The sequence below is a fragment of the Lactuca saligna genome, chromosome 4 (genome assembly GCF_052625555.1).
Source record: "Lactuca saligna cultivar CGN05327 chromosome 4, ASM5262555v1, whole genome shotgun sequence".
NCBI lineage: Eukaryota > Viridiplantae > Streptophyta > Magnoliopsida > Asterales > Asteraceae > Lactuca > Lactuca saligna.
The window spans coordinates 334,177,221-334,198,381 of NC_136420.1; the positions used below are offsets into that span (position 1 = coordinate 334,177,221).

At 42.0% G+C, this 21,161-nt stretch overlaps 1 protein-coding gene across 1 annotated transcript; it reads right to left on the reverse strand.

Annotated features, from left to right (window-relative positions):
* Positions 1-10,855: 10,855 nt before the first annotated feature.
* LOC145040961 (uncharacterized) lies at positions 10,856-11,665 on the reverse strand. The gene has a single exon (XM_078988841.1). It carries the CDS (start codon positions 11,663-11,665, stop codon positions 10,856-10,858), a length of 810 nt encoding a protein of 269 aa, XP_078844967.1.
* Between the last annotated feature and the right edge of the window lie 9,496 nt (positions 11,666-21,161).

Below are 21,161 nucleotides of genomic sequence, written 5' to 3' on the forward strand. Positions count from 1 at the left end.
TTAATATAATACACATAGCACATACATCATACATCATACCTGACCTTTCTGTCACATAACATATCGCCTTCCGGCCCGTATAAACATACATGTCATGCATAGCATCTACCTTTCTATTTATAGCATAAATAACACATATCATATACGACCTTCCGGTCCCACAGTTATACCCTTCCGGGTGAAGTATAGTGAGAAGACTCACCTCGTAGTATGTAAACTATAAACTCTTGAAACCACTCGCACTCGGTCTGCCGATCTGCAGACTCCCTATAATACCATATACCCTTATTAATAATCTTATCAAACAAGACAACTGACCCTACGAAAATACATGCAGGTCAACTCTGATCAACGGTCAACTTGACCGGACTCGTCGAGTGCAAAGGCGACTCGACGAGTCTAGACGTCCTCCCCAACTTCCCTGTTGTTCCCCTTTCTACTCGTCGAGTATCCCTCCTGACTCGACGAGATCCTCGTGGAAGAATCGCGGGGCCACCCTGACTCCACTCGCCGAGTCTGAAGAACAACTCGACGAGTTCCAATGAATCCTCAAGCTACTCGCCGAGTCTGAAGAACAACTCGGCGAGTCCCAGTAAATCTTCAAGCTACTCGCCGAGTCTGATCATTGGACTCGGCGAGTCCATGCCATGCAGTCGATCATCTGCCTCCTGAATACGCATGGTCCCGAGACATGCAATCATGGGACTTTCTGGACCTCTAAGCATCCTATTACTGGGGTATAAACGATTAGGTAACAACATAATAATCTATCTAATCCCCAAATGGGTCTCATAAACCCTAGATTCGTGTACACCACCAAAACAACATAAATGGTCCGAGTATTACCTGAAAAACGTGTTCTCTGTGTCCCCAACCTTCAGAACTCAATCCTCTTGATCTTCCTTTGACCAAAACCTTGCCTCTTCTTGCCTAACAATCTCCTCAAGGTCCCAATAGCCTTCCCTTCTCCTCTAGTCGTCCACAGATGCTTAGGTTCTTCACAATCGGCCAAAAAAACGTACAATGACGGCCTAAGAAGCATTATATACGTTCCAAACTAAACGGCTAGGGTTTCTGCTGAACAGCATCGACTCGCCGAGTCCATATCTGGACTCGTCGAGTCCAGTCGCGCATCCACGACCTAGCCTGTGGTCCTACTCGGCGAGTCAGGCACCAACTCGCCGAGTCCCTTCCTAAAATGTCCCAAAAATAGTTTTAAAACAATACCTGAAATTCCGGGTTGTTACAAGTTAGTTCCGGACTTCGATCTGATGCAGTTTTCAGACTTCGGTCCGATGCAGAGGGCAAGGCCCTGGTTAGTTCCGCACTTCGGTCCGATGTAGTTTCCGGACTTCGGTCCGATGCCGCGGGAAAGGCCTAGTATGTGTTTATATGTTATTGTATGGTATGTGGTAGTTTGGGGGAGCTCACTAAGCTTCGTGCTTACAATTTCAGTTTTGGTTCCAGGTACTTCCGCAAGTAAAGGGAAGAGCTCGGGATGATGGCATCGCACACACCATAGCTTCAACTTTGTCTTGGGAGTTGATTTAGCTTTTCATAGATATGATTTGATACAGTTTTCTCGTAATACTTGTTATGGTTTTGAGATATTGACGTATGGATTTTTATTTTATGATATTGATATGATGGATTTAGTAATTATTAAACAAAACATTTTGGGTCGTATTTTGGGATGTTACAAGTTGGTATCAGAGCCTTGGTTTGAGTGATTCGGATACACCTTCGGGGGGGTCTCAACTCAAACTAAGGAAGCGGTAAAAGATTTTCAAAGGAAAAACATTTTCGAAAAAGGATTTTTTTGAAAAGAATTTAGAAAGAAAAAGAATTTTGATAAAGAGAAAAAAGGTGTGGTACGTGCGATCAGCCTAGCTCAAGTAAGTACTCCCAAATTATCCATACAAGTTTATGTTATTAGTTTTAGTTTCAGTAGAACAACATGCTAGTATAAGACTAAGGATCTAGAAGGATGCCTCATGTGCCTGCTTTATGTGTTTCAGCTTGATGAGAATTGCATGCTAATAGTGAATAGATAGTAGTAGGATAGCATGTGTAGGTTATGCCTGTAGTATGAGCTTAACATTATATGCTAGTGCAGTTTCTTGTTATGAGAATAGTTTGCATGAGTATGTTTCCTTTATCCGAATGCTGCTAGCTTTGTGCTTTGTGGGACTCTAAGTGATGGGAGTTAGCCATTAGGTGAATACATCACGTCACATGTGGTTAGGGTTGAATAATCTCAGAGTGTCGGATTTGACCCTATTGCGAAGCTCTCGTTTAAGTCTAACCGTTGTAGGCACGAGTCTTTTACTCGAAGGATTATCCGAGCCTCATTGCATGTGATGGTATTCAGGTGGTGGTTAATTGGCTTACAAGGAGGCCTTCAGTAGCTGAGGACTGGTTTGGTGGAGTCAAAGGTTTCCCTAGGGCAAGGCTAGGATGTGAGTAGCAGAAATCAGTAGCAGTAGAGTGACTTGGTGGAGTCAAGGCAGTTCTTGAGGAAAGTACGGATAGATGTGGAAGGTAGTATGGGCCCGTATTACTGAAAACAGAGGATCTGTACTCAAATCAAGGAATGTTGAAATGAGGCCGGGAAGCTTGTAGTAGCAGCGATCCCTTGAGATATTTTAGTGTACTAATGTTTGACATGATATGTTTTTAGAATGGTGGTTTGCGACCTAGACCAGCAGCTAACAGTTCAGGTGCCGGAGAGGGATCCAGATCAAGCTCAGGAGCTGAGCATCTAGATGAGCAGACTAGAGAGTTTTTCACTTCTGAGGTGACCCGTATCATTCTTGAGCAGACTCTAGTGATCTTTGGTTCGATCAAGGAGGGTATACTAGAGTTGATGGAGGAGAGACTAGGCACATTTCGCGCTGAGGTGGCAGCCATGATCGGGTCGTGCACGCTTACGTTTAGGGAGTTCCGGGCATGTGGAGCTACAGATTACCACGGGGTGCAGGACCCCATAGCGAGTACTAGATGGTTGGCAGATGTGGCCAATGCTTTCCGCATGAGCAGATGTCCCGAGGGGGACAAGGTCAGATTGGCATCTTGTCTTCTGAAGGATAGGGCACGGAAATGGTAGGAAGAGGTCGGACATGTCATTGGAGATGACGCATCTTTGGATGCTATGACCTGGGGTGACTTTACTACCAGGTTCAGGGTTGAGTTTGCACCGGTTATTGAGGTGCAACAGTTGGCCAGAGAGTTTCAGGACCTCACCCAGACGATAGAGACAGTGGCGGAGATCACCGCCAAGTTCAGGGAGAGGGCACTTCTCGTTCCTCAGTACGAAGCCGATGAGTAAATGAAGAAGGCTCGGTATCATGAGATGCTGCAGAGTGATATCCGCCAGTTTGTCAGCCGGTCCAGCTGTAAAATGCTGGATGACATGATTTCTAGGGCGAGAGAGAGAGAGAGAGAGAGAAAGAGAGAGAGAGAGAGAGAGAGAGAGAGAGAGAGATTGACCTTGAGATAGAGAGAAAGAGGAAGCCGGAGGCGGTCCAGGTATAGGGAGTTCGGGAAAAAAGCCCAAGGGTTTAGATCACAGAGCTAGGAGTTAGCAGAGCCACGGTCGGTGTGGCAAGTGTGGGAGATTACACGATGGGGCGTGCAAGGCAGGGAGTGCCAGCTGCTACAAGTGTGGTCGGACTGGGCATATGAGCAAAGATTATACAACCACTACTACCGCCATTGCGGTATCAGATCTGATTTGCTTCCAGTGCAATCAGAGGGGACATAAAAAGTCCCAGTGTCCAAGTTTAGTTGCTGCAGGGAAGGTGACAGCACCTGCTCCTGCTACTTTGAGGATTACAGATGGCCATCAGGGCCGAGCTGAGACGCCAGTGGCGAAGAGTAGGGCTTTTCAGCTGACAGCAGAGGAGGCACGAGTGACTCCTGACGTGGTGATGGGTATGTATTTTTCCCTTATCTATGCATTTATTATTGATTGTTTCTTATGGTTATATGTTTTGTATAGGTTCGTTCTCAGTGAACGACATTTCAGCCTCAATATTGTTTGATTCGGGGGCTACCCGATCATTCGTCTCTCTTGCGCTTAGCAATGGGTTTAGCATAGCTCTAGGGGAGCTAGATTGTCCACTTGAGGTTGAGATAACAGCTGACAGGACCGTTAGGGTGGCGAGAGTACACAAAGGATGTTCTCTACAGTTGTTCAATGAGCAGTTTCCGGTGGACTTGGTCCCTATTCACCTGTGAGGGAATAAGGTCATAGTAGCATGGATTGGTTGAGTCCCAATAGGGTGGTGATAGATTGTGAGCTGCAGTTAGTGAGGTTTCGCACTCCCAGTGGGGGAGAGTTAGTGATTCAGGGCGAGAGGCCACAACGCGGACCAGTTTTGTGTTCAACAGCGAGATCGAGGCGCTATTTCCAGCAGGGTTGCGTCGGTTATATTGCTTATGTTTTAGACGCCCGGGAGAAGTGAAAGACGATAGTTGATGATGTTCCGGTAGTGCGAGACTAGCCGGATGTATTTCCAGAGGATTTTCCATGAATACCTCCCGAGAGACAGGTCGAGTTCAGGATTGACCTGATCCCTGGTGCGACTCCGATAGCTAAGGCACCGTATCGGTTGGCTCCCCCAGAGATGCAGGAGTTGTCTACGTAGCTGCATGAGCTGCTAGAAAAGGGTTTTATGAGGCCGAGCAGCTCGCCCTGGGGAGCACCGATTTTGTTCGTAAAGAAGAAGGACGGGTCGCACCGTATGTGTATAGATTACCGGGAGTTGAATAAGGTAATGGTGAAGAACCGTTACCCACTCCCGAGGATAGATGATTTGTTTGATCAGCTGAAGGGGGGGTCTTGGTTTTCCAAGATCGATTTATGCTCCGGGTATCATCAGATGCGAGTCAGAGATAAGGATGTGCAGAACACTACTTTCAGGACCCGGTATGGTCGTTATGAGGTCGTGGTGATGCCGTTTGGGCTCACCAACGCTCCAGCCGCATTCATGGATCTCATGAACCACGTATGTAGGTCGTTGTTGGATCAGTCGGTGATAGTATTCATTGATGACATCTTGGTTTATTTCAAGACTCAGGAACAGCACGAGGAGCATCTGAGAGAGGTGCTAGAGATTTTGAGGAGGGAGAGACTTTTCGCAAAGTTCTCCAAGTGCGAGTTCTGGTTGCGCGAGGTGCAGTTCCTTGGACACCTCGTCAACCAGAAGGGTATTTTGGTAGATCCGGCCAAGATAGAGGTTGTAATGCAGTGGGAGGTCCCGAGATCTCCATATGAGATTCGGATCTTCCTAGTTTTAGCAGGGTACTACAGGAGATTCATCCAGGATTTCTCTAAGATAGCTGTACCACTCACCCGACTAACTAGGAAGTCGGTGGTGTTTAACTGGGGGTCTGAGCAGCAGGCAACATTTGAGACCATCAGGCAGAGATTGAGCGAGGCACCGATTCTTACCCTGCCAGAGGGAGTAGAGGATTTTGTACTCTACTGTGATGCTTCGATCGCAGGTATGGGAGCAGTGTTGATGCAGTGAGGCCGTGTGATAGCTTACGCCTCGAGATAGTTGAAGCCTCACGAGGCTAACTATCCTACGCATGATTTAAAGCTGGGGGCAGTGGTGTTTGCCCTCAAGATTTGGAGTCATTACCTCTATGGGGTCTGTTGTACCATTTACACGGATCACAAGAGCTCGAGGTACCTTATGGATCAGTCGAATCTGAACATGAGGCAGAGGCGATGGTTAGATGTGTTGAAGGATTACGATTGTGAGATCCTTTATCACCCGGGGAAGGCCAATGTAGTGGCCGACGCCCTAAGCCGCAAGGCGGCAACGGCCCCGATCAGGGACATATGCTTGAGAATGACAGTAATTACTCCATTGTTAGAGCAGATCAAAGTGGCTCAGGTCGAGGGCCTCAAGGAGGAGAGGCAGAAGTGTGAGAGGATTATAGGCCGAGTAGCTTCCTTTGACTATGATAGTCGAGGATTGTTGACCCTTCATGGGAGAGTCTGGGTACTATACTGGGGTGGTGTGCGGCAGGTATTGATGGACGAGGCCCATAAGTCTCGATTTTCCATCCATCCAGGGGCGACGAATATGTATAGAGATCTTTGACCCTATTATTGGTGTCCCTGCATGAAGCGGGATATCGCCTAGTATGTGGAGAGGTGTCTGACCTGCAGGAAGGTCAAGGTAGAGCACCAGAGGCCTCACGGAAAGATGCAGCCATTAGACATTCCAGTGTGGAAATGGGAGGATATCACTATGCATTTTATCACTAAGCTCCCCAGGACCGCACGAGGAGTGGATTCGATTTGGGTTATATTGGATCAGCTGACAAAGAGTGCTCATTTTATACCGATCCAAGAGAGCATATCGGCTGAGAAGCTAGTCGATATTTATGTGTGAGAGGTTTTGCACGGCATGGGGTTCCTGTTTCAGTGGTGTCAGACCGAGATGTCCGTTTTACTTCCAGATTTTGGAAGCGGTTTCATGATGAGATGGGTACTCGTCTCCATTTCAGCACCGCTTTCCACCCTCAGACGGACGGGCAGAGCGAGAGGATGAATCAGACTCTTGAGGACATGCTCCGGGCATGTGTCCTAGATTTTGGTGGCAGTTGGGATACATATCTTCCGTTAGCGGAATTTTTGTATAACAACAGTTATCATGCGAGTATTGACCGCCCTCCCTTCGAGATGCTCTATGGGAGGAAGTGTAGGACCCCGATTTGTTGGGGCGAGGTCGGTCAGCGTATCATTGGGAGAAATAAAGTGGTGCTCAAGACGACAGAGTTGATCCAACAGGTTTGTGGTAGAGTGCAGACTGCGCAGAGTCGGCAGAAGAGTTACGCCGACAGGAGGTGATCAGACTTGGAGTTTCAGGTAGGCGACATGGTCCTCCTAAAGGTATCACCCTAGAAGGGTGTCATCAGGTTTTAGAAGACGGGCAAGCTAGGCCCCAGGTTCATTGGTCCTTTTAGGGTTTTGGCCCGAGTGGGTCGGGTTGCTTATTGGTTAGATCTTCCGGCAGAGCTTAGCCAGGTCCACAACACTTTCCATGTTTCCCAGTTGAGGAAGTGTTTGGTGGACGATCAGTAGTTATACCCTTAGAGGACATTCAGGTTGATAGAAGCCTGAATTATATTGAGAGCTCGGTCGCGATTTTGGACCGAAAGACAAAGACCATGAGGAACAAGGTAGTTCAGCTAGTGAAGGTGCAGTGGCAGCACCGGAAGGGTTCGAAGTGGAGGTGGGAATTAGAGGAGGAGATGCAGGAGCATTATCCGGAATTGTTTTCAGATTCAGTAGCAGCAGACTTCGAGGACGAAGTCTGATTCAAGTGGGGGAGATTTGCAACGATCGTCTTCCGAGCTTTTGTGAGTGTTTCAAGGAAAGGAAGCAGTGAAGAAGGAAGGGAAGATGTTGGAGAAAAAGCTTGAGCTCAGAGATCTGGACTTAGCACCCTCTTGGTCATCAAAGGAAGGTATAAAGTTATGAAATTTCTTCCTCTTTCCTTCTAGATCTAGGTTATGGAAGTTTGGACCTTTTTAGGTCCAAAGGTTGAGTCTTGATCTTGTAAGTCAGATTTGGTGCTTGGGTTGCCATCGTGAAGGCTCAGAAACATCTTCCTAGCAATAAAGTTTCAACCTTTGTAGCTTATATGGAACCATGCATGAGATCTAGTTAGCTTCATGGAAGTAGAATGTTATATGGAAGTTTGAGCCTTTATGAGACTTGTAAGCCATCAAGTAGGCAACTTTATGGATTAAGTCATGGAATAAGCTTAGGATCTAGATTTGTAGCTTCTGGATCAGATTATTAAGCACTTAATGAGATGTTGGCTTAACAGAGCTGTACGTTGGGCGTACAAGGAAGTACGCGCTGCGTACAAGCCAGCAGCCAGTACGCTCAGTGTACGCTACCAATTTTGGCTTCGAGTGTTAAACCTAGGTGTGGGCTAGGTTTCAGGCTTAGGGTCCGTGGGCCTTTATGGCCCATCAGAATTCAGTTGCTAAGGACCAAGGATTTAATATTAGGCTTGAGTAAGGCCCAATAAAGGGGTTCTGGGCCCAATATAGCAAATTGGGCCATTAGTGGGCCTATAGTGGCGCCATGGATGGACTTAGACGGAATTAAGGGTTTTGGGCCATGTTGTGACCCATGCCATAGCAGGGGTAAAATGGTCATTTTACCCAAAGGAGAATCCCTATTCTGATTTAGTATTTTATTTCCCATGATAGTTGGGAAGTAGCCGGAGTAGCAGTCAGGGATTTCTCATTCAGGAGTTCAGCAGTCAGCATCGCGAGGTGAGTCTTCCTTCCAGTAGGAACGGGTCTACGGCCACAATGCTGACCCGTTTAGTTAGCAGTCAGTTTCCAGACTTTGGTCTGATGCAGTAGTTAGATTGCTTGATGTCTTTGTGATTCAAGCATGTTTTGTGTTATGTGTTCGGGACTGAGGTCCGATACAATATGCAGTATATGTGCTTATGCTAGTTGATAAGTTTATGCTATGCTATGTTATGTTCAGCCAGCTTCCGGACTTCGGTTCAACGTAGGGGACAAGGTCCCAGTCGGTTCCGAATTTCGGTCCGATGCAGTTAGTTTCGGAGTTCGATCCGATGCAAGGGACAAGGTCCCAGTCTGTTCCGGACTTCGGTCCGATGCAGTTTCCGGACTCCAGTCCGATGCAGAGGGCAAGGCCATGGTTAGTTCCGGACTTCGGTCCGATGCAGTTTCCAAACTTCGGTCTGATGCAGCGGGCAAGGCCAAGTATGTGTTTATATGTTATTGTATGGTATGTGGTAGTTTGGGGGAGCTCACTAAGCTTCATGCTTACAGTTTCAGTTTTGGTTTCAGGTACTTCCGCAAGTAAAGGGAAGAGCTCGGGATGATGGCATCGCACACACCATAGCTTCAGCTTTGTCCTGAGAGTTGATTTAGCTTTTCATAGATATGATTTGATACAGTTTTCTCGTAATACTTGTTATGGTTTTGAGATATTGACGTATGGATTTTTATTTTATGATATTGATATGATGGTTTTAGTAATTACTAAACAAAAATTTTTGGGTCATATTTTGGGATGTTACACATGATCTCCTGATGTACCTGAAACAATAAACTGAAACCGTAAGCCCGAGAGCTTAGTGAGGTACCCCCAAAATACCAATACTACACCAATAATACCATATCAATAACATATAACAACATCATGCATACTTAACCTTTAGCCTGACTGGACCGCCTTACAAGGCCTATATTCTATGTAGATCTATCCCGAGCCTTGGGTATGACTGGACCGTCATGCAAGGCCCACAGTCTATCCGGACCGCTCATCGGGTGTGTTAGCCTTCAACACAAAGCAGGACCGCCTCAACCCAATCATCAAACAAACAATCACGTGCACATAAATGACATAAACTAGCATACATATATCAGATATGACTATCTCACAGATCATCTATCATAGCAATCACTTATAACCAGATTACTGACCTAACCAGGTCACTAACATACCAATCCTAATGAATTATAATGCATAACAACATCTTGTCTATTCGGATACCAATCTAACAGATCATAACCACATGCAACATACTATAATCAAAATAACAACCAAAAGGGCCAGCCTTGGTGCCTTAGACCCTAGTGATATAGCGGGGATAACTCACCTCGCTAGAAGCTCGAAATAATATTGTCCACCCCTCCAGATATAGCTACAACCACCTCACCTGTACCCACAAGTGGTCCAATCAATAAATACTCAAATTACCAAAGTGAGAGAATAAGAAGTGAGAGGAAAGAAAATGAGCAACAAAACTCGGCATCCCTTGAGTTCTATTTATAGGGGTTGATCCCTGCGATTACGCTGGGCGTAACTCGCAAGTTCGCGGGGCATAATGCCTCTTTCATGCGTAAGCTGGGCGTACCAAGCCTTACGTTGGGCGTAGTTCGGACAAGACTGCTACGTGGCGAGCTTTGGGTGGTGCTACGCGGCTCTCTCTCGGACCAGAAGTACGTTGGGCGTACTCAAAGGTTACGCGGGGCGTACCCTTCGGATCAGATGGGTGAGTCACGGATTCAGATATTATCCGAATAAATAATTTTATTTATATTTATTGGATTAAAATTGGATATCCAATTGGATCGGATCGGATTAGTTCGATTATCCACTGGATTTTTAGGATGATCCAATAACCGTTCCATTGCAATTGGTTTTTGAAATTTTGCATTCCAATCATTCTATTTGTAATTGGATATCCAATCTAGTTGGTCGGTTCGTAATTGGATCTGTCGGTTACAATTAGATCGATTAATTTCTGCACACCTTCTGGGTTACTATTCTTTTATATATATATATATATATATATATATATATATATATATATATATATATATATATATATATATATATATATATATATATATATATATATAAAAGATACGTCTATCAGCATGTTTTATTTTATTTTATGTCCATATAAACTGTCACAAGTCGCAAGTCTCTACGAAAAAATTACACAAAAATATAATACTATAATTAAAAAAATACAACGTTGGTAAAAAAAATTAATGAGTATTTTAATCACAATATGCTTCAAAGTCCTCAACGACTTCGTGCTCAGGTTTTTCTGCTAATTTTCCATTACGGATTAAAAAATTGGAGTGAAGACCCCAAAAACATGCAAAACATTCCGGCTAGAATACAATCATGTCATACAAAGTAACGCAAAAACACATGAAGATCTTAATGGAAGATATGTAAACGTCAATAAAATTTTAATAACATTGCTTACAATGTTGATTAATAGATCGATATTTCAGATCAAACAAATTAGATTTTTAGAATTTAAAATGGTAAATTTTTATTCCCAATTCCATTGACATTGACGAAGAACCCTAGGAGATCTTTCTTATAAGGTAGATACGATTTCATCTTATCTCCCTTTTGTTCTGCTTTTTTTTGAACGTAAAATAGTTCATGAACTGATTGAGACGATGTCGTTTTCGATTTTCTGGGGACTTTCCGAACTTCGTCGGAGTTAACCCTCCGTTTCTGTTTTGAGGCATCGATTTTCTTAGGACACAAGAATAATATCATATCCTTCCCTGCGCTGTTGCTCCGGCCGAAAATATCCTTAATTCTCCACCCTTTCGATCCAGATCCGGTAGATTTGCTCTTCTTACAGTCACCAAGAGCTGGCAATCCGCCGCCGGCCTTCCGCCATGACACACAGAATGTTCGAGAATTCCTATGTTCCAGTTCCTCCGCTTCCGACGATGAAGAAGACGGGGTATCATCGCTGTGATCGAGAAATAGATTTTCTAACGAAATGATTACAGAAGGATCATCATGAACTACTTCCTTTATTTCACGATCCACCTGGATCACCTCATCCATTGTCGTGAGATCTCTGTTGAAGATCGGAAAAGGTATCCGGCCGGCTAGAGAAAGCTCGTTTGGTGAATATTCTTCACCGGAGAAATCGAAAGAGAACTCGAAACCGTCTTCATCGCAATCGCTAAATTCCTGAAATTCAGCAGCATGTTCTTCTTCTATAGCCTCACAGCTCACTTTGGCTGCCGCCATGGACGTCAAACTATCGTTAGAATAGCAACTAAAGCTAGGAGAAAACCCTATATTATCCATTTCCGCCATTGGTTGCATTTTTATTTCTTTGAATCTTTGAAAGAATGGAGAAAGGGTTTGATTAGAAACTTGGGGCTTTGTAGGAAGTATTTGTAGGTGGTGGTGGTGAGTGATGACTGCCGTCTTTGGCGGGAGATTATTCCTTTTCCATAGAATGAAATACTCATGCGCTTGCAGACGTTATCAGTAACGTCACGCTCAAAACATTAATCGTACCATGTGCCATGACCGTTGTACATAGGTTTATCTAGAAGAATTTAGCACTTTTTATAAAGTGTATGAGCTTATAAAACTATACTATATAGTTGTACTCTATTTATCTGGAAAATTTATTCAAAACTCTTAGAAAAGTTATAATATAATTTTAGCATTGGACGGAATGGGAGCAACAAGCAGCTGGAAGGGAGTCAGGTTGCGGTGGGAATGGGCGTGTACATTGTCCCGTGCTCTCGGTAACCCGAGTTTTGAACACGAGACGAGAGTTTTTTTCCGAGCCATTCTACTGTTTCCAACCCTCTAACAACAACTTTTTTTTTTTTTTAATTTAATTATTTAAAATGTACTATCAATTTCATTTTAGGGGGTGTTTGGCTAAACTTGTTAAAATAATGTATTAGCTTATTAGAGGTTTCACAACACTACAAGTTAAAAAAATGTTTTGATGAAAAATATTTTATTCTGGTGGTGAACCTCTAATAAATCATTTTTTCATAAGTTACCTCATACTTGCTTATTAGCTTATAAATTAATAACCTAATAAATTATAAGCTAATAAACAATACTTTTTTTTTGCCAAACACCCCCTTAAACTTCTCAATAATTCAAAATAAAATACCAATTATCTCTCAAATAGCACAACGAAACACTAGTAATAGTGTATTCATCATCCAGCATAGGCTATTTGTAACACGTATTTACGTAATAGTGATGTTTTGTTTTCATCACAACTTTAGACGGTGCATCTTCATTTAATAATACAAATGTAACCATTTAAGTTTTGTCACCAATTTATCAACCTACTTTACTTCATTTTCAAGATACTGCACGTTCAAGCGAGCCTTGAAATACAAGAAATCGTTTAAATAGATATCGTGAAGTTTCACATGATTATCTCATGCAAGATTACTCTCTTGAGAATCTAATACGTGGTGATGAGGTATTTAGAAGAAGGTTGCAGATGCAAAGAGAACTATTCTTTCGAATATGTAACACCCCCCTCTCGCACGTATCACAATATTATCTGCTTTGGGCTCCCGGCACAAAAACTTCCGAGGGGGATTGCTCTCGTTCGGGAACACTTAAATGTAGAGTTCTTATGGGATCTGCTGCCTTTATGGCTTTAAAACGCATTGTGATAGGGAAGGTATCCACACCATTTATAAGGAATGTTTTGTTCTCCTTCGAAGCAGATGTGAAGGAGAACGAAACATTCCTTATAAGGGGTGTGGATACATTACCTATCATAACGTGTTTTAAAGTCGTTAGGGCATTAGATCCCATAAAAACTTTGCAGTTAAGCTTGCCCGAACGAGAGCAATCCTGGGATGGGTGACCCCCTGGGAAGTTTTCATGTCGGGAGCCCAAAGCGAACAATATTGTGATACATGCTACAGGGGGATGTTACATGTTGGTATCATACCCTTGGTTTAAGGGATTCGGGCACACTCTCGGGTGTGCTGAACTCAAACTGAGGTCTGAGGGTTTGGTGAAAATTTTCATAAAATCAATGTTTTATAAAAGGAGTTTCTAACCAAAGAAAGGGGTGTGATGCGTGCAATCGGCCGAGCTCAAGTAAGTGGTTCGCAGAATACCAATACATGTTTATTATGATATATGATATGATTATGAGAATTGCATACATGATCGAGCCAGTACAATTCATAACATACATGATCGAGCCAACAGTTGAAGCATATGGTATTCAACTCATTGCAGCAATCTCAACCTCTGTACTCGGATTTTGAGTCTTACTCAGTCTGGCATTATTTTAGATTGGTAAGTCACCTTTCATGGAATCCATCATATGGAATCTTTTCAATACCTTTTCCAAGTAAGTACTTTGACTAAGTCTAATTAGTCTCTTACTCCTGTCTCCCAATATCCTTATCTTGAGAATATAAGCAACTTCTTCGAGTCCCTTCATAGCGAAACACTTCCCAAGCCAGGACTTAACCTCCTGCAGGGTTGGGATGTAGTTTCCTATGAGAAGTATGTCATCCACATACAACACCAGAAAGCTAACTATACTCCTACTAGCCTTGACATATACATAGGACTCATCCTAGCTTCTCGAATATCCAAACTCTTTGACTTTCTCATCGAAACAAAGATTCCATCGGCGAGATGCTTGTTTCAATCCATAAATGGATTTATCAAGCTTACATACTCTATTAGGGTACTTTTCATTGACAAAACCCTCTGGTTGACTCATGTAAACATCCTCATCCAACTTTCCATTAAGGAAAGCGGTTTTGACATCCATTTTCAATATTTCATAATCATGAAATGCAGCTATGGCTAGCATAACCCTAATAGACTTAATCTTCACTACTAGCGAGAAGTTCTCATTATAGTCAACTCCCGGAGTTTGAGTAAAGCTCTTCGCAACCAGTCGCGCCTTATATGTGTGTACCTTCCCATCCATGTCGGTCTTCTTTTTTGAATATCCATTTGCACCCGACTATCTTACGACCCGGTACATTGTCAACCAAGTTCCAGACTTTATTATCATACATGGACTGTATGTCACTATCGATAGCCTCTTTCTATTTAGCAAACTCGGTGCCTGCCATGGCTTCCTTGTAGTTGTTAGGTTCATCCAAATTTATCCTGTGCTATCACTGATAAATGCATCACCCTCAGATGTTATATGGAAACCATACAACACAGGTGGAACACAAACTCTATTGGAACACATTAGAGGTACGGAATTGCCAATCGGCTCAACAAGAGTTTCCTCCTCAAGTTGATCGCTAGTGTTTGAGGTTCCTCCACTACTTGACTCTTGAAGCTCTTCAAGGTCAATTTGCCTCCCACTATCCCCTTGGCATATCAGCTCTCCCTCATGAAAGATCGCTCTCCTCACAACAAAGACAACATTGTCACTCAGTCTATAGAAGAGATATCCAAAAGACTTTTGTGGGTAGTCGATGAAAATACAATGCTCACTGCGAGGTACGAGCTTATCATGAGTCTCACGTCTCACAAAAGCCTCACAACCCCAAACCTTGATGTGTGTTAACGAGGGAACTTTCGTTGTCCACATCTCGTGAGGTGTTTTGGCAACCTTCTTAGTTGGGACTTGATTAAGGATATAGGCGACAGTCTCTAAGGAATACCCCCAAAATGAGATAGGTAACAAAGCTCAACTCATCATGGAACGAACCATGTCCAATAAGGTTCAATTGCACCTCTTAGCCACACCAATAAGTTGTAGTGTCCAAGGTGGTGTCAATTGTGAAACAATTCCAAACTCCTTAAGATAGTCAAGGAACTCGATACTAAGATACTCACCACCCCAATCGAATCGGAGCATCTTTATCTCTACTGTAATCATCAGTAAAAGTCACATAGAAGCGGTTAGCATCCCTTGAGGTGGTTCTGAAGGGGCCATACACATCGGTGTGGATGAGATCCAACAAACCTCCACCACTCTCACAAGTACCGGTGAAGGGTGATTTAGTCATTTTTCCAAGTAAAATGGATTCACAAGTGTTATCTGTCCTTACTTCGAATGACTCCAAGACTCCATCCTTTTGGAGTTGGCTTATGCGCTTCCTGTTGACATGTCCAAGATGACAATGCCATATGAATGCCTTATCCAAACTATTGGAAGAATAAATATGTAACATATTATTTCCTAAGTTGTCTACAACCATCACAATTTCATATACACCATTACAAGAAAATGCTTTAAAATAAAATACACCATTATAAAAAGCATTAATAGCACCAATTTCATTATCAAATGAAAAACTAAAACCTTGTTTGTACAAACCATGAAAGGGAATAATATTTCTCTCTATATCAGACGAGTAACAACAATTATTCAATTATATTTCTAACCCACTACTAAGCAGTAAAGAGTAAACTCCAATCTTAAGGACATGTGAAACTTTCCTATTCACCATGATCAAGTTTATCTTCCCGTGCTCCACATCCTTACTTCTTTCTAGGCCGTGCATATCAGAACAAATGTGCAATCCACAACCTGTATCAAGGACCCAATAGTTAACATGTGATGACTTTTTTAATAGAATAGTGTAAATACCTGCATAGGTGGGTTTAACCTTCCCATCCTTAACATCTTGCAAGTCCTTAGGGAAGCTTTGCTTCCAGTGCCCTATATCATGATAATAGAATCACTCTGCTTCTTTTGGGTTGGTTGAGGGAGTAGCAGAAACACCTTTGGCTCCACTTGCAGAGGATCCATCAAGAGACTTTCCCTTGTGACCTTTGGAAGGGGTCTTCCTCTTCTTCCCTTTGACATGCCCGATTGCTAGAACAGAGGCAGTAGTAGGAGTATCAACAACTGATTTACCTTTGAGACTACTTTCAGTAGTCCTCAAAAGCCCTTGAAGTTTTCCAAGTGTGACCTCCTCTATGTTCATATGATAGGTCATGCAGAACTCATCATAATAGGGAGGTAAGGAGTGTAGAATGATATCTATAGCCAACTCCTCATCGAACTTCACATTCAATTTTAGTAAACGGTCCACAAACATTTGCATTTTCTACAAGTGGGCCGTGATGGACTCTCCATCCTTCATATTAGTTGTTATCATGGAAGAGATGACTTCATACCTCTCTTGACGAGCACTATGATGGTATCTTTCCATCAAGTCTTGGTGCATCTCAAAAGGGTAGAAGTCCTCATGGGACTTTTGGAGTTCTACTGTCATAGTAGCCAACATGATACAAGACACCTTGGTGGCATCCTTCTCATGAGTCCTAAACTCGACAATCTCCTCAGGAGTAGCAAAAGACTCATCGATTTGCTTAAGCTCCTTGTCTAGGAAATATTTCTTGTCCTCGTAGCAAGTGACCATCCTGATGTTCCTAATCCAATCATTGAAGTTAGTGCCCTCAAATATGAATCTCCCATACAAGTTTATGAGAGAGAAGGAGCTAGTAGGTTTTGAGCCAGAAGCAGTGTTGGAAGACATCTGAAAAGGAAGGATAAAGTTTAGATTAGATAAGAGTCCTTAATATAACACCCAAAATGAAATATTAAGGCTAGGACCTAACACAATATTTTACAATTTGGAAGAGGGATACCGTAATCCAACTTGCAAAATATTTGAAGGTAGGTAAATCACGATTTACCAATTTCCACCACGAAAAACGAAATGGATTATTAAGTTTTAATTGGATTGAAATTCCTAGATTCTTTTGAGATTCATTGAACTATTCAATGGCATGTTTAAATCTCGATTATTCCCTTCAAGTTTGTAACTGGGATACCGAGGATCACAAACAAGGTGTGAATAACCATGCAAATTTACTTCGTACACTTGATGTCATTTATCACCTAATTGATGTGCAGGTTAACCACACATGCTCTACCGATCTATGACAAATATCAAGCTAACCTTTGTCACCTTTACTAGTCTAAGTTAATGTGTCGATTAACCACACACGCTCCATTAACGACTTAGCAAGGTGCAAAGTGCAATTTCATGGATTAGCATCAATTTCACATTTTCCTAAAGTAACTAAGATTGGGAATTTGATAAAACATTTAGTTACTTTATAATTATCATTACAATTTTAACGAGAATCAATGTCCTATCCTACCCGTTCGACAAACGACCCTCCACCAGTCAAAGAAGCAGTGGGTGAGAGTGGACACCCATTAAACCACCATTTTATAGGCAGTAACCTTATACCCCCTTATAGATCGGCTTCGTGAATGAGGTCTATTAACGGTAAGACTAACTTGTTCTTATATATATATATATATATATATATATATATATATATATATATATATATATATATATATATATATATATATATATATAAACTTATAATATTATAAAGTATAAGGGTTTAATTTTAAAATGTTAAAATTCTAGGGTTTGGAATTAAAGTATTCATAAGTGTGACTTTACAAATTCTAAAACTTGAGGTCAAGTTTTGAAACTATTCAAAACCTTTTATTTCTATAACTTATGAGTTTAATGACTTTTTAAAGAAAATACTTTTGGTTATCCATAACTTGAGGACAAGTTATGGAGTCCACTAAAACATTTAGATCAACAACTAAACTAACAAGAAGTGTCAAATAATATCTATGATCTAGTTAAACTCATAAGCAAAGATAATTCACATAAAAAATATTCAAGAAATTTGCTATTCATATAAACTATTACAAATCTTGAAACTTTGACAATGATCTTTTAATTGGAAAAGCATGATCATTACCTTATGAAAAAAAATAGATTTCATGGTTCAAAAAACAATTTGGAATAATGATCCTAATCCAATTTCTGGCCAAAAGTTGAAAATCTGCCCACTAGAGCCCTAACTCGGCGACACCATGAACTGGACTCGTAGAGTTGGTCATTTTCTGAGTGGACTCGGTGAATTCACTGGTCAAAAGGTAGAAATTTGATTTTTTTTCAACTTTGAAAACCAATAAACATGAAGTATAATAGAAAATAAACCTTTGCTCTAATACCACTTATGGGGTTTGAGCACTCTAATAACCTTAAGGTGCACATATAACCCTAAATGCTTTGGATCTATGATCTCTCTAATTATATATGCAATTTGATTTTCCAAAGCATTATCCTAACTAGCATACAAACTATGGGTACTTGCATAACAAAAACTACTTTAATGACATACTTTTTCTTGGAGCTTGTTAACTCGCACCTTTAAGAGCCTAGCACCCCAAACGTGATGCCTCAAATGCTTCACGACACACCACCCACAATGGAGAACTTATGAGAGAGAATACTAGCACTCAAAAATCGGTTATGGCTCTACAAAGCACACTAGTGGCCGATTTCATGAGCTAATGGACTCCTTATATAGTATGGATAGGATTAGGGTTACATCCATGTAAACCCTAATGTGCATGACCTTTCATCTTACTTAGGATCCATGGGTTAAACCTCCATGGACTACCATGTTGGTTTAGCCCAACCTAAATAACCATTGGCCCATACTATAAGAATCATTGATTTACCAAATCAATCGCTTTACATCTAATTAATCTCTTTTGATCACTAAGTTAATTCCAAATTAAGTCTTGATCAACACTAATTAAATAATATGATTTCATATTAATATACTAGAACTTATAATACATTAATAAATCATAAATAACCTCTTCTCAAAAGTCCATCCTTACAAATTGTTCCGGTGAAATGCAACCCAAATAGACCATGCTACTTTCGGGTTAATTACATACCAAATATAGTTATGGACTTAGACACCTTATCCAACACCAAATTTCCCCACTTCCTGAATTATATAACACCTTTCTAGGGTGATACCTTCAAGAGCACCAAATCTCCAATTTGAAACACAAACTCAGAGCATCACCAATTCATGTAACTCTTCTGGTGGCTCTGGGCCGTCAGCAATCTCTACCTAACTTGTTGAATAAGCTCTGTCATCTTGAGCACTATCTCAGTGCTCCTCATGACTCTATGTCGAATCTTTTCACATAAAGTAGGATTCTGACACTTCCTCCCATACAAAAGCTCAAAGGGAGGCATTCCAATGTTGGAATGATGGTTGTTATTGTAAAAAAACATAGTCAAAGGAAGGTAGGAGTCTTAGTCCCAACAAAATCAATCATGTAGGCTCGTAACATATCCTCAAGCGTCTAAATAATTTGCTTGCTATGCCCATCTGTTTGTGGATGATAGGTGGTAGTGAAATGCAATCGGATGACCAACTCCTCATGAAACCTATTCCAAAATATGGAATTAAAACGAACATCCTGGTCCGATACAATGGAAGTTGGCATCCCATGATGAGCCACTACTTCTTGGATATAAATCTTGATCAAATTTTCCGTAAAAGAGCTCTCACTTATGGCTAGGAAGTGAGTACTATTTATCAAACGATCAACTATCACCTAAATCGCATCAAAACCATTCGCAGTCTTCGACAATTTTATAATAAAATCCATTGTGATCTGCTTCCATTTCCACGGTGGGACCTCCAAGGGCTGTAACTTGTCGTGAGGGTGCTGGTCTTCAGCCTTAACCTTTCGGCATGTCAAGCACCGCTCCACGAACCATGACACATCCATCTTCATACACGACCACTAATAACTATGTTTCAGGACAAGATACATATTTTTAGCCCCCGGATGAATGGAGAACCTCGACTTATGGGCCTATTCCATCAACAGCCGTCGATCCCCACCAGCATACGGTACCCAAACCTGTCCATGAAGAGTCAATAACTCGTTGCTATTAATATCAAAGGCTAAAATCTGACCAATCACTCGCTCACTCTTTCGATTCTCCTCCTTGATGGCCTCCACATGCGTATCTTTGATCATCTCCAAGACGAGAGTCATCACAGTCATCCTCAAACACACATGCTGAATCGGGCCATTAACTGCCCTCCGGCTTAAGGCGTTGGCTGCCACATTGGCCTTGCCTAGGTGATACAAAATCTCATAGTCAAAATATTTTACTACATCAAGCCACCTCATCTGCCTCTTGTTCAAATTAGGTTGATCCATAAGATATTGCAGACTCTTATGGTCCGTATGGATAGTACATCGAAACTTGTAAAAGATAATAGCACCAAATATTGAGGGCAAAAACCACTGCCCCCTCTTTACATCAACACATCACCCAACCCTGAAATGGATGCATCACAATAGACCACAAAATCCTCAACTCCCTCAGAGAGAGCAAGTACCAGCGCCTCGTAAAATCTTTGTCGAAGAGTCTCAAATGATACCTGCTAATCTAGCTCCCATATAAACACAACATCCTTCCTTATCAACATAGTAAGAGGTGTTGCAATCTTGGAGAATTCTTGAATGACTCTTCGATACTGACACGCCAAACCGAGGAAACTCTGAATCTCAGATGGAGACTTTGAAACCTCCCATCGCATAACTGCCTTTGTATTGGATGTGTTAACCAAATTATCATTCTAATTGACGAGGTTCCCCAGAAACTGAACCCCGCACAACCAGAACTCGCACTTGGAGAACTTGGCATATAGTTTCTTCATCCGCAGAACCCTAAGAATCTCATGCAAATTTTCCTCATGTTGATCTCTCTTCGAATAGACCGAGATGTCCTTGATGAAGACGACCACTGAACAGTCTAACATAGGCCTAAACACCCAATTCATGAGATCCACGGATGTTGTCGGTGCATTGGTGATCCCAAAATGCATCACTACGAACTCGTAATTTCTATATTGAGTTCGGAAGGCTGTCTTCAAAATATCATCCTCTCACACCCACATCTGATGGTAACCAGAGCTTCGATAGGTATTAGAAAACCAAGATCCCCCC

Excerpts from the sequence above, each read along its gene's own strand:
- LOC145040961 (XM_078988841.1), bottom strand. The coding sequence starts at position 11,665 with ATGGCGGAAATGGATAATATAGGGTTTTCTCCTAGCTTTAGTTGCTAT.